Here is a 13,233-nt window from a genome sequence, read left to right on the forward strand (position 1 = left end):
TTTTTTATGTAAGCCAGTACTCAAAATTAACACATTCTGATGTCTTTGTAATTATTCTAATGTTCTGTGTACAGATTATTCATAATTACTTATAGGATTTTTTCTTAATACATGTATTTATTGAAGTATAGTTGACTTACAATGTTTCAGGTGCACAGCAAGGTGATTCAGTTATACATATTATTTTTCAGATTATTTTCCATTATAGGTTATTAAAAAATATTGACTATAGGTCCCTGTGCTATACAGTAAACCTTTGTTACTTGTTGCATCTATTTTTTTTAAATTAGAAATCTAGCATTCTCTTCATACTAAGTCAAACAAGTAGAATCAAAATGTCATAAATTTTTTAGTTAGGTGAAAATTCATAAGTTTTCTAAAATACATATATTATGCATAACATATATATATGTATACAAAAGTTTTTCTGCTATGCTTGATAAAGGCTTGAGAGAGAGCATAAAAAAATATAGATGGAGAAATTGGAAAACCTAAACTGAATGAAATGGAACACTGAGTATGAAGAAAAAATGAAACAAACTAGATGAAAGTAAAAGATGATCATCTAGTCCAGTTGGTTTTAAACATGGCTGCTCATTAGAAACATATGTGGAGCTTTGGACAAAAAAAGCAGTACCTAGGCATTTGTAATTCTGATATGCATCTGGATTTTAAAAAGTGATTATAGGTTTTCTTATTAAATGGTAGCTTTGGTGATAGAGAATTCTATTATTTTTCTGTTGATCAGTCATGATACAATGGTATTAAGTGAGTAATAGTTCAGTTCAGTTGCTCAGTTGTGTCCAACTCTTTGTGACCCCATGGACTGCAGCACACTAGGCTTCCCTGTCCATCACGAACTCCTGGAACTTACTCAGACTCATGTCCATTGAGTCAGTGATGCCATCCAACCATCTCATCCTCTGTCATCCCCTTCTCCTCGCACCTTTGATTTTTCCTAGCATCAGGGTCTTTTCCAATGAGTCCGTTCTTCACATCAGGTGGCCAAAGTATTGGAGCTTCAGCTTCAGCATCAGTCCTTCCAATGAATATTCAGGACTGATTTCCTTTAGGATGGACTGGTTTGATCTCTTTGCAGTCCACCCTGTCCAACCTTCAGCCTTTCCCAGAATCAGGATCTTTTCCAGTGAGTCATCTCTTTGTATCAGATGGCCAAAGTATTGGAGCTTCTGCTTCAGCATCAGTTCTTCCAATGAATATATAACAGAGTTGATTTCCTTTTGGATTCACTGATTTGATCTCCTTGCAGTCTAAGGGATTCCCAAAAGTCTTCTCCAGTATCACAGTTTGAAAGCATCAATTCTTCAGTACTCAGCCTTCTTTATGGTCCAGCTCTCACATTTGTACATGATTACTGGAAAAACCATATCTTTGACTATACAGATCTTTGTTGGCCAAATGATGTCTCTGCTTTTTAATGTGCTGTCTAGGTTTGGCATAGCTTTTCTTCCAAGGAGCAAGCATCTTTTAAATTCATGGCCGCTGTCATCATTTACAGTGATTTTGGAGGCCAGGTAAATAAAATCTGTCACTACTTCCACTTTTCCCCTTCTACTTGCCATGAAGTGATAGGACCGGATGCCGTGATTTTAGTTTTGAATGTTGAGTTTCAGGCTAGCTTTTTCACTCTCCTCTTTCAGCCTCATCAAGAGGCTCTTTAGTTCCTTTTTACTTTCTGCCATTAGAGTGGTATTATCTGCATATCTGAGGTTGTTGATATTTCTCCTGGCAGTCTTGATTCCAGCTTGTGCTTCATCCAGTCTGGCATTTCGCATGATATACTCTGCATATAAGTTAAATAAGTAGGGTGACAGTATAAGCCTTGTCATACTCCTTTCCTAATTTAGAACCAGTAAGTTGTTCCATGTCTGGTTCTTACTGTTGCTTACTGTTCTTACTGGTTCTTACTGTTGCTTCTTGACCATCATACAGGTTTCTCAGGAGAGAAACCATCTCTTTAAGAATTTTCCATAGTTTGTTGTGATCCAAACAGTCAAAGACTTCAGTGTGGTCAGTGAAACAGAAGTAGTTGTTTTTTTTTTAATTCTCTTGCTTTCTCTATGATCCAGTGAAGGTTGGCAATTTGATTTCTGGTTCCTCTGCCTTTTCTAAACCCAGCTTGTACATCTGAAAGTTCTCTATTCATATACTGGTGAAGCCTAGCTTGAAGGATTTTGAGCATAACTTCACTAGCATGTGAAATGAGTGCAATTGTACAGTAGTCTGAATATTCTTTGTCATTGCCCTTCTTTGGGATTGGAATGAAAACTAACATTTTCCAGTCCTGTGGTCACTGCTGACATATTTTCCAAATTTGCTGACATATTGAGTGCATCACTTTAACATCATCATTTAGGATTTTGAGTAACTCAGCTGGAATTCTGTCACCTCCACTAGCTTGTTTGTAAGTAATGCTTCCTAAGGCCACTTGACTTCACATACTAGGATGTCTGGCTCTAGGTGAGTGACCGTACCATTTTGGTTACCTGGGTCATTAAGACTTTTTTTTGTACGGTTCTTCTGTGTATTCTTACCACCTCTTCTTAATCTCCTCTGCTTCTGTTAGGTCTGTATTGCTTCCATCCTTCATTGTGCCCATCCTTGAATGAAATGTTCCCTTTATATCTTCAGTTTTCTTGAAGAGATCTTTAGTCTTTCCTATTCTGTTGGTTTCCTCTACTTCTTTGCATTGTTCATTTAAAAAGGCCTTTTTTATCTCTCCTTGCTGTTCTCTGGAACTCTGCACTCAGTTGGGTATATCTTTCCCTTTCTCCCTTGCTTTTCACTTCTCTTCTTTCCTTATCTATATGTAAAGCCTCCTCAGACAACGATTTTGCTTTTTTGCATTTCTTTTTCTTTTGGATGGTTTTGGTCACTGCCTCCTGTACAGTGTTACAAACCTCTGTCCATAGTTTGAAGAACTGTGGCACTCTGTCTGCCAGATGGAATACCTTGAATCTATTCTTCACCTCCCCTGTATAATCGTACAGGATTTATTTAGGTCATACCTGAATTAGGGTCTAGTGGTTTTCCCTACTTTCTTCAATTTAAGTCTGAATTTTGCAATAAGGAACTGATGGTCTGAGCCACAGTCAGTTCCAGGTCTTGTTTTTGCTGACTATATAGAGCTTCTCCATCTTTGTCTGCAAAAAATATAATCAGTCTGATTGCAATATTGACTACCTGGTGATGTCCATGTGTAGAATGGTCTATTGTATTGTTGGAAGAGGGTGTTTGCTATGACCAGTGCATTCTCTTGGCAAAACTCTATTAGCCTTGCAGTGCTTCATTTTGTACTCCAAGGCCAAACTTGCTTGTTACTCCAGGTATCTCTTGACTTCCTACTTTTGCATTCCAGTCCTCTGTGATGAAAAGGACATCATTTTGTTTTTGGTGTCAAATCTACAAGGTCTTGTAGGTTTTTATAGAACTGTTCTGCTTCTTTGGCCTAAGTGGTTGGGGCATAGACTCAGATTATTGTGATGCTGAATGGTTTGCCTTGGAAATGAACCGAGATTATTCTTTCATTTTTGAGATTGTACCCAAGTACTGTATTTTGGACTCTTTTGTTGACTATGAGGGCTACTCCTTTTCTTCTAAGGGATTCTTGCCCACAGTGGTAGATACAGTGGTCATCTGAATTAAATTTGCCCATTCCCGTCCATTTTAGTTCATTGATTCCTAAGTTGTCCTAAGAGTTTTTTTTAAAAAAAGTCAGTGTTGTGAACTAAGTCATAGTTTAAAAAACATGGTGAGAGTGAAGTTTATGGTATAGGAAATACTACATCTCAGTAAAACTGTAAAAAGAAATTAAGAAGGGGGAAAAAAGAAATAGTGAGCCAAACCAAACCCACGTGCAGACTTGATTCTGTCTGACAGATGTCAACAGACAGCTGTCAGATGCCTTGAAGTTGAGGCAGAGGTGTCAGTAACTAAAGCTTTAGTCTCCTGGTTTGTGGTCTAGTAAAATGGTGTTGAGGATAAATAACACCATTTTGGGGATTCTCGATCTGTAGATCAATCTTGCCATCTCCTGCTTGAGTGTGTCCAATTTACCTTGATTCATGGACCTAGCATTCCAGGTTCCTATGCACTACTGTTCTTTATAGCGTTGGACTTTACTTTCACCACCAGACACATCCAAAACCAAGCAGCATTTCTGCTTTGGCCCAGCTGCTTCATTCTTTTTGGAGCTATTAGTAATTGCTCTCTGCTCTTCCCTCATAGCGTGCTGGACCCTTTCCGATTTGGAGGGGGCGGTGTCCATCTTCCCGGTGTTCTTTCCTTTTGCCTTTTTATACTGTTCATGAGGTTTTCCTGACAAGAATACTGGCTTGGGTTGCCATTTCCTTCTCCAGTGGACCATATTTTGTCAGAACTCTTCAGTGTGACCTGTCTGTCTTGGGTGGCCCTGCACAGCATCACTCATAGTGTCATTGAGTTAAACAAGCCCCTTCGCCATGACAAGGCTGTTGTTCATGACGGGGATTTGCTTATTAGTAATTATTGTAATTATTTAAAGAAATGTCTATTTGGATCTTTGCCTGTTTTTAATTGGGTTAGCTGTCTTTTTAGTATTGAGTTGTCAAAGTTCTCCACTTATTTTTTTAAAAGTCAGGTTTATTGAGGTATACAGTACATACTATAAAACTTACCTATTTTAGGTGTGCAGTTTTATGAATCTTGGCAAACTTATGTAACCACCATGGCAATCAAGATAGAGAAAATTTCCTTCACCTGAAAAAAATTACCTCATGACCCTCTGCAGTTAGTCCTCTCTTTTTTCCCAAGCCCCTGGAAACCAGTGATGTGATTACTGTCCATATAATTAAAAAAATTTTTTATTGGTGTATAGTGGATTTACAGTGTTATGTTTCAAGTGTATAGCACAGTGAATCAGTTATACATATTATCCACAAGATTCTTTTCCCATATAGACCTTTACAGAGTATTGAGTACAGTTCTGTGTGCTATATAGCAGATTCTTATTAGTTATTTTATATATATTAGTGTGTATATGTCAGTCCCAATTTATCCACCCGCCCCCCCCCCCCATCTCCTGGTAAACACAGTTTATTTTCTACATACATGACTCTACTTCTGTTTTGTAAATAAGTTCATTTGTACCCTTTTTTTAGGTTCCACATGTAAGCAATATATGATATTTGTCTGTATCTGATTTACTTAGAATGACAATCTATAGGTCCATCCATGTTTCTGCAAATAGCATTAGTTTGTTATTTTTTGTGGCTGACATTCCATCAGGATGTTCCTGGTGGCTTAGATGGTTAAAAAATCTGCCTGCAGTGTGGGGAGACCTGGGTTCGATCCCTGGGTTGGGAAGAACCCCTGGAGAAGGGAATGGCTATCAACTCAAGTATCCTGGCCTGGAGAATTCCATGGACTGTATAGCCCCTGGGGTCACAAAGAGTCGGACATGACTGAGCGACTTTCACTGAAACTGAATATTCCATCATATGTATGTACCACATCTTCTTTATCCACTCCACTATGGATGCACCCTTTAGGTTGCTTCCATGGCTTGGCGATTGTAAATAGTGCTGCTGTGAACATTGGGGTGCATATATCTTTTTGAGTTTCAATTTGTATTTCAATTGAGTAGAATTCAAATTCAGTGTATTTCCTAGTAAGTTTCAGGGTAGATCTGCAGCTGAGGTTTATTGGATTTAAGAGATTTGGGATGTAGCCCCAACATGGGTGGATGGGCTGTTTGATTGCAGGCAAGTCTTAGAGTTGATCAGTGCCTTCGATTCCATCTCTGCAAAAGAGGATGACCGTTTTGTCCTGTGTTTCTTGTGGGGATGATGGGAGGATAAATGAGGTATTTGGGGTAAAGTGTTGTATTACTTTTTTAACAAAGAATTTATGCATTGGCTTTTTTTAAAAGAAGAGCATTACTTAAGTTGATTGTTCCTTATATCCTTAGGTATATAGAGATGAAACAAGAAGCTTTTCCTCCTTTGACTTCTTGACAGAAGATGCCTCCACTTTAATAGTAGGTCACTGGGATGGAAGTATGTCACTAGTGGATAGGCGGACTCCTGGAACTTCTTGTGAGAAACTTATCAAAACTTCTTTGAGCAAAATAAGAACTGTTCATGTGCACCCAGTGCAGAGACAGTATTTTATCACTGCAGGGTTAAGGTATGTTCTTCATAAAAGTTTATGATACAGATGTTTTAACATTAGGAATAATGTTTTAGTTTGATTGACAAAGACTTTTTTGTGATACCCACAGACCAAATAATTTTCCTTTCTATGCTAATTTGAGGGTGGTTTTCTTTTTTTTAGTTTTTTTGTGATTCTTTAAAATGAGATTTAATACATAGTAAAAATATTGAACAAATATACATTTTTGTTTTCCCTGGTCTTGTGCATTTACTTCAGTCTTTTGAGAAGAAAATCTGTAAAAAATACAAGTTAAATGGGACCTACAATTTCTTAGTCTGTGTTAACTTTTTTCTTGAGGCGATGAGAAAACCAGCTAGAATCTTGTCTCTCTATACCCACCTGGTTACATATATATGCTATAATTTTGGAATTTTTCTAATTTTTAATCTATACCCGTGTTTTTAAAATTAATACCGAAGATTAGAGGGGCCTGTGTTAACTGTTCTTCAGCGTAGTGTGTATTTGAGTGTCTGCTTTATGCTCCAGCTGTTGTAGAGGCTTACTCTGTGTGCTGTGATGACACGAGAATTATCCCTCCTGTTACAGGGACATTCATGTCTATGATGCAAGATGCCTGAATCTCAGTGGAAACCAGCCTTTGATTTCTTTAACTGAACACACAAAGAGCATCGCTTCAGCCTATTTTTCACCTCTTACTGGTAACAGAGTAGTAACCACATGTGCTGATTGTAAGCTGAGGTAAATTGGGAAGACAGAAATACGTTGTTAAGAGTCTGTAATTACTGTGTTAACCAGTAGCTCTCTTAACTATTACTCCTTATTAAATCACTAGCGTTGATTGTTTTGTAGCCATGTCTAGGTTCCCAAAGATCAACTACTTGTACTTAATAGCATTTCAGCAGTTTTGGAATCTGTAAATTTCCTTGAGATTGGCAAGGAAGGTCTGTAGCTACCCTGGGGAATGATGTCAGGCTTTCCTTTTAGCACTGTGAAATCGGATGAAATCAGGCTTGTGATATCTTGTGTGAAAGTCACTCAGTCGTGTCCAGCTCTGTGACCCCATGGATTGTAACCTGTCAGGCTCCTCTGTCCGTGGAATTCTCCAGGCCACAATACTGGAGTGGGTAGCCGTTCAGGAGATCTTCCCAACCCAGGGATTGAACCCAGGTCTCCCGCATTGCAGGAGGATTCTTTACCATCTGAGCCACCAGGGAAGCCTAAGAACACTGGAATGGGTAACCTATCCCTTCTCCAGTAGATCTTCCCGACCAAGGATCAAACTGTGGTCTCCTGTATTGCAGGTGGATTCTTTACTAACTGAGCTACCAGGGAAGCCCTTCTGTGTGATATCTTGGACAGAAGATAATTTTAGCATAGGAAGAAGCTCTTACTCTGGGGATAGTGGGATCCCTCCCACAAGTCCAGTGCTGAATTGAAGTTGCAGAGCCCTTGGCCATGGGCAGGCAGAAAAGATAGCAAAAAATGGGGCTCTGTACAAACTACTGGATAAAATTTTATGATTTTAGCTTTGGTACCGTTCTATAGCTACTACCTAAAAATGGATTTTAAAATGTAATATAAGCCAGTTGAACAAAAATAGAAAATAATGCCAATTTTTAAAAATGTGGAGAATGTTAACACAACAATGAAGGAAATAATTTTGTTCTCTTCTAAAATCCACAATTTTGCTTAACATTGCAAGCAGTTCTCAATTTATGAGACTTTTACCTTAAGTGATTTTGGAATGTGTTCATTATTCACTCAACAAGTATCTGTTGAATGTATACTGTGGGCTGGGCTCTAGAAAATCACCTAATTTCTGTTTAGACTCATATATTGGGAAGAACATGGTTTATAGTGTGTGACAGGTGCCCTGTTATTTCCTAGTAAAGTCTGTGAGTATTACCAGGTAGTACATTAAGAGATTTCATCACTGGGCAATGACAGCCCACTGTCCCCTTTCCACCCATGCAGTTTTCTTTGTCTTAAGGACCACTTAACTTGTCCCATTCCTGTTCATTTGCACTGCAGAGTTTACTCTTGTGATTTGGCTTTCTGGTAATCTAATTAGAGTTCTAGTGCGAAGAAATGGCAGTGGGATAGCTAGGCACAAGGAGAAGGGCGAGGTGGTGATGACATGGGTACTTTCTGCCAGGGTGCCTAGTGGAGGCTTCTGAGCTCCTGCAGTTGCCCCACAGAGTTCCTCCCCTTAGTTGCTGGCCAGTCAGTCTTGCCAGAGCCTGGAAGTGACAGTAGGACTCTTTCAGTCGATAAGTCTCATGGGCAAATTGCTTGTGATACATGCCTGCACTTTTAGGTTATTTGTGCATTTTCAGACAACATCCGTTGTGTATGACCTATATTACTGTGGATCTGATTATAGAGTCTGGATTATCACTGTAGAATGTACACTTAAGTTTGGAATAATAGTGTTTAGTTTGCACACTAAACTCTAAGAACTGAATTTTACGATATTCTTTGTAACATTTATATATATATTAGCTAGCTGAGGTTTGTTAGAACCTGATCCTATATATTTTAAAACAACAACCATTTCATTATCATAAACCAATGAAAAGCTTGTTAAATACTCTGATGATATTTCAGAAAAATCTCAAGCAATAATAAAAAGAGTGCTTCTTTATTCTTGCTGTTTATTTTGCAGAATCTTTGACAGCAGCTGTATATCCTCGAAGATTCCTCTTCTTACCACCATCAGGTCAGTGCCCATATGCCAAATAATGTGGACCCTGGATTACTATGATATCTTTGTTGGACTGCATACATCAGACATCTGATTATCAAAGAGATGTATAGGTCTGATTTTATATTACAGTGTTCCTGGTTACTTGTTCCTATCCCATCCGGAAGAGTTCTTGCTTCCAGGTTGCTTGTGTCTACAAAGAGGTTCTGTCTCTTTTAGTCTGTAGCTGTTCTTTGCCTCTGAGTGGTTATTTTTGGTTAAGGTGAATGACTTTATTCAAAAACTGAATTAGTCATGTTACCATATTGAGACTGCCCTGCTCGTGAGGCTAGCTGAAGCACTCTTTATCTGTGCCTGTTTGTTCTGGGCTTAGCTTCCCCATTTTCCTATTTCTTTGTTTGGTTATCCTCTTTTTGCATCTGCTACTTTTAATATATGTATTTTACATCAAACTTGACTCAGTGTCTGCTTCCTACACATACTTCTTTATCAGCATTTATAAAGTTGGGGACAGGGTATGCAATATATGTTAACTGTTGCTTCATGAGTTTTATAGTCTGTAGCTGCTGCTGCTGCTAAGTCGCTTCAGTCGTATCCGACTCTCTGCGACCCCAGAGACGACAGCCCACTAGGCTCCTCTGTCCCTGGGATTCTCCAGGCAAGAACACTGGAGAGACTATATTTAATATGCTTATTTTCTTTTTCACAGAATTTCCCCTCTTTGTTTCCTTTTTCAAACTTTATTAACTCTAGTTAATTGACTTCTAGTGTTAATTTTTAAAAAATTATCTAGGGTGATGATTCTGGGGTCAGTAGAGATATGGTCATTGAATGGCAGTGGGAAATGTGGCTCTCCATTGTTCATCCTTCTTTAATAAGAAAGGGCTGTTGGTGGTGTTGTGATGTAGAGAATAAAAGGGCAGTGCTTTGTTTTTTTGCTTTGGAGAGCAGTGAAGAGCCCCACATATATCTAAATTGTTTTTTACCTTATTTTTAGTTGTGATTATAAACACGTAACAGTAAATCAGCACCTTAACTATTTATATGTATACAGTTCAGTAGCGTTAGGTGTGATCACGTTGTGCAACAGAGTTCTAGAATTTTCTATCTTGCAAAACTGAACCTGGCCCATGAGACATTAATTCTTCTCTCCCTCTTTTCCATATTGTGGCAGCCATCTGTCTAGTTTGTGTTTCTATGATTTTTACTACTTTAGATATTTCATATGAGTGAAATCATATTTGTTTTTTTGTGATGGGTTTATTTCACTTAGCATAATGTCCTCAATGTTCATCCGTGTTCTAGCATGTAACAGGATCTTCTCCCTTTTTAAAGGCTGCGTAATAATTCCATTGCATGTATATGCCATATTTTCTTTATCCAGTCACCTCTTGATTGACATTTGGGTTGTTTCTACCTCTTGACTATTGTGAAAAAGGCTACAGTGAACAAATGGGTGTAAAGGTATCTCTTCAAGATCCTATTTTGAATTCTTTTGGATAATATCCAGAAAGGAGATTTTAATGGATCATCTGATAATTCTATTTTCAATTTTTTGAGGAACCTCTATATTGTTTTTCCATAGCTGCCAAACCATTTTACATTCCAGGAGTGCATTGGAGTTCTAATTTCTCTTTATATGTATCAATACTTACGCTGATGATTGTGAGGTAGTATATCACTGTGATTCTGATTTGCATTTCTCTAATGATTAGTGATGATAAACATCTTTTCATATGCTTATTGACCATTTGTCTATCTTCTTTGGAGAATTGTCTATTTAGGTCTTTTGCTTATTTTTGAATTACATCATTTTTGTTGTTGAGTTACAGGAATTCCTTACATATTCTGCATATTGGTCCCTTATCAAATATATGATTTTCACATGCTTTCTACCATTTTGTGGGTTGCCTTTTCAGTCTGTTGACTGTTTCCTTTGCACAGTTTATAAGTATGATGTAGATTTGTCTATTTTTGCTTTGGTTGCCTGTACTTTTGGTGTCATATCCAAAATATCATTGCTAATTCCAGTGTACTGAAACTTTCCCCTGTGTTTTCTTCTATGTTTTATTAAGAGTTCCAAGTCTTAGGTATAGGTCTTTAATCAACTTTGAGTTGATTTTAGTATATAGTATAAGGTTATGCTTGGAGAAGGAAATGGCAACCCACTCCAGTGTTCTTGCCTGGAGAATCCCAGGGACGGGGGAGCCTGGTGGGCTGCCGTCTATGGGGTCGCACAGAGTCGGACATGATTAAAGCAACTTAGCAGCAGCAGCAGCATAAGGTTATGCTGGTTTAGTCACTACATCATCTATGACTCTTGCAACCCCATGGACTGTAGCCCACCAGGCTTCTCTGTCCATGGGATTTTCCAGGCAAGAATAGTGGAGTGGGTTGCCATTTTCTCCTCCAGAGGATCTTCCCGACCCAGGGATCAAACCCTCATCTCCTACATTGCAGGCAGATTCTTCACCACTGAGCCATGAGGGTTACTGTCCAATATTATTCTTTTGCATGTGGATATCTAGTTTTGCCAGCAGAAGGGACTCTCCTTTCCCCATTTTGTGGTCTTGGCACCCTTGTTAGTATCATTTGACCAGGAACGTGAGAGTTTCCTTATGGGCTCTATTCTGTCCCACTGGTCTGTAGCATCTGTCTTTATACCAGTACCACGCTGTCATGGTTTCTGTTGCTTTGTGTAGTATATTTTGAAATCAGGATATATGAGGCCCCCAACTTTGTTCTTCTCTTTAAAGATTATTTTGGCTGTTTGTAATCTCTTGAGCTTTCATATTAATTTTAGGATTTTTTTCTATTTCTGTAAAACACGCCCTTGGGATTGATTGCATTGGTTGAATTCTATAGATCACTTTGGGTAGTACAGACATTTTAACAATATTGAGTCTTCCAATCCACAGATAATTTATTTGTGTCTTTATTTGTTTGTGTCTTGTGTCTTTTATTTGTTTTAGTAATGCTTTGTAGTTTTCAGTGTACAAATCTTTCATATCTTTGGTTAAATTTATTCCAAAATATTTTATTCTTGTTGATGTTATTATAAATGGGATTTAAAGAAATATATTTATTTATTTTTGACTATGCTGGGTTTTTGTTGCTGTGTGCAGGCTTTCTCCAGTTGTGGTAAGCAGGAGCTACCCTTCATTGTGGCACATGGGCTTCTTCTTGTGGTAGCTTCTCTTGTTGAGGAGCATGGGTTCTAGAGCACAAGCTCAGTAGCCGTGGTGCACATTCTTTGTTGCCCCATGGCATGTGTAATCTTCCCAGACCAGGGATCGAGCCCATGTCCCCTGCATTGGCAGGTGGATTCTTGACCACTGGACCACCAGGAGAGTCCTGGAGTTGTTTTCTTATTTTCCTTTCTGGATTGGTCATTGTTAGTATGTAGAAATGCAGCTGATTTTTGTGTGTTGATTATATCCTGCAAATTTGCTGAGATTTAGTTTTAATTGTGTGTGTGTGTGTGTGTGTGTATGTGTGTGTGTAGTCTTTAATCCTACCCAGTTTTCTAATTCTACCAAATTTCCAGTGTTAAATATGTTGAATAGATGGCAAGAAAGGCATCATTGCTTTTTACCAGATCTTACAGGAAAAGCTTTCAGTCTTTCATCATTGAGTATAATGTTAGCTGTGGGCCTTTAATATATGACCCCTATTTTATTATGTTGAGATAGTTTCTGTCTGTTCCTGGTTTGTTGAGTGTTTATCATGAAAGGGTATGGAATTTTGTCAGATGGTTTTTCAGTACCAGTTGAGAGGATCTTATGATTTTTGTCCTTTGTTCTGTTTATGTGGTATGTCATTTAGTTGGGTTTTGTGTTTTGAACCTTCCTTGCATTCCAGGTATAAATTCAACTTGGTCATGGTGTATAACCCTTTTAATGTGCTGTTTGAATTTTTTTTGTGGTATTTTGTTGAGAATTTTACACCAGTATTCATCAGGAATATTTGTCTGTAGGGCTTTTTGTTTTTTTTTCTCCCAGTAGGGTCTTTGTCTGGCTTTGGTATTAGAAGTGTTTGCCTCATAGAATAAGTTCAGATGTGTTCCTTCCTCTTCAGTTTTTTGGAAGAGTTTGAGGAGCATTTGGTGTTAATTCTTACTTCAATGTTACGTAGAAATCTTTAGTGAAGCCATCTGGTCCGGGGCTTTCTTTGATGGGAAGTTTTTGGTTATTATTCTAATCCCCTTACTAGTTACAGTTCTAGTTAGATTTTCTGTTTCTTTATGATTCAGTCTTGGTAAATTTTATGCGTTTGGGAATGTATTCATTTCTTCTGGATTGTCCAGTTTATTGGTGTATGATTGTTCATAGTATTATAACCCTTTTTATTTCTGT

The 13,233-nt window shown here is 38.1% G+C and overlaps 1 protein-coding gene across 12 annotated transcripts in view; it reads left to right on the forward strand.

Annotated features, from left to right (window-relative positions):
* The window catches only part of WDR76 (WD repeat domain 76), a 54,186-nt gene that overhangs the window by 38,559 nt on the left and 2,394 nt on the right, over positions 1-13,233 (forward strand). For all 12 annotated transcript variants that reach the window (XM_055556261.1, XM_055556255.1, XM_055556256.1 and 9 more), the window contains 3 exons: positions 5,969-6,186; positions 6,760-6,912; positions 8,840-8,893. In XM_055556261.1, the coding sequence (XP_055412236.1) occupies positions 5,969-6,186; positions 6,760-6,912; positions 8,840-8,893 (425 nt within the window). The remainder of the gene's footprint in view (positions 1-5,968; positions 6,187-6,759; positions 6,913-8,839; positions 8,894-13,233) is intronic.

The sequence above is a fragment of the Bubalus kerabau genome, chromosome 19 (assembly GCF_029407905.1).
Source record: "Bubalus kerabau isolate K-KA32 ecotype Philippines breed swamp buffalo chromosome 19, PCC_UOA_SB_1v2, whole genome shotgun sequence".
Taxonomy (NCBI): domain Eukaryota; kingdom Metazoa; phylum Chordata; class Mammalia; order Artiodactyla; family Bovidae; genus Bubalus; species Bubalus kerabau.